Source organism: Cyprinodon variegatus, unplaced genomic scaffold, assembly GCF_000732505.1.
Source record: "Cyprinodon variegatus isolate N-32 unplaced genomic scaffold, C_variegatus-1.0 Scaffold524, whole genome shotgun sequence".
Taxonomy (NCBI): domain Eukaryota; kingdom Metazoa; phylum Chordata; class Actinopteri; order Cyprinodontiformes; family Cyprinodontidae; genus Cyprinodon; species Cyprinodon variegatus.
In genome coordinates this window covers 200,687-201,698 of record NW_015150977.1, presented here as the reverse complement: position 1 = coordinate 201,698, position 1,012 = coordinate 200,687, and the positions used below count along the sequence as shown (strand labels likewise).

At 42.1% G+C, this 1,012-nt stretch overlaps 1 protein-coding gene across 1 annotated transcript in view; it reads right to left on the bottom strand.

The window, feature by feature from the left end:
* vldlr (very low density lipoprotein receptor) overlaps nucleotides 1-1,012 on the bottom strand; it is a 47,824-nt gene that overhangs the window by 19,337 nt on the left and 27,475 nt on the right. The window contains exon 8 of the mRNA XM_015391077.1: nucleotides 398-520. Within this exon, the coding sequence (XP_015246563.1) occupies nucleotides 398-520 (123 nt within the window). The remainder of the gene's footprint in view (nucleotides 1-397; nucleotides 521-1,012) is intronic.

The window sequence follows — 1,012 nt, the reverse complement described above, 5'->3', positions numbered from 1 at the left end:
AGGGTGTAAGAGGTTAAATACATAATCAGTCAATCTAAACGGAACATCTATGTCGTTTAACTGGTGGAAGTCGTTTCTTAATTTAATCCCTCCTGAATCTAAACATCAGATTCTGATCACTAAAGTCAAATTTTTGCATCTGTAGTTGTGACAAAATGAAAACTTTTATTTAGATCCAGTGCTTCTAAACTGTTAGAATAATTGTATATAAATGTATCTGTGTATCTTGGGACTGCAGAGTGAGGTGGAGATTGTAAACTCCGCAGTCTCTTCCTACTCTCCTTGTGAGTAAACTAAGTTAATTGTCTCTGTGCCTTCTTTCTTTCCCTGCATGCATGTAGGATGTTTTAGGTGCTTAGACCTGAGATAAACGTTCTCCATCTTTGTAAACACTCACTGCACTCCTTGATGGGCTCGTCGCTCCAGTCCGGACAGTCCCTGTTCTTGTTGCACACCTTGCTCATCTCGATGCACTCCCCGCTGCGACACTTGAACTTCTCCGGGCCGTTGCACTGAGTCACTGCAGAAATGATACAGATGTTAACTCTGCAACCAAACGCCTTCAAACACAGAGCAGAACAATAAAGCAAAGCTGAAGGTGAGAGCGACTATTATCCTCCACTGATGCAAAACCTGCTGTGTAAAGTTCCTTGTAACCCACTGTGTGTGTAAGAAGAAATATTCAGCATTTCTTCTGGTTGATTCTGGAAGGTTGGTCTTGTTAATGGCGACCATCTCTGCTCTGATTACCGAGCCAACATGCTGATCCACAGAGTGAAACAAGGCGGGAATATTTAAGATGCAACAAATCAGAAAAAAATGTTATTTTCTGTTGAAACCAATCTGTTCCTGTTTGGCTGTGACTCCATCCTGGAGAGAAATATCAGCTGTGCTGCTGCCATCAACACTAGATGTTGGAGCTTGGCCTGTTTTCCAGTGTAGTCCTGTTTCTCTGACTGTGACTGACTCTTTGACAGTTGCCTTTTGCATCTATGCTTCTTTTTCTATGTCC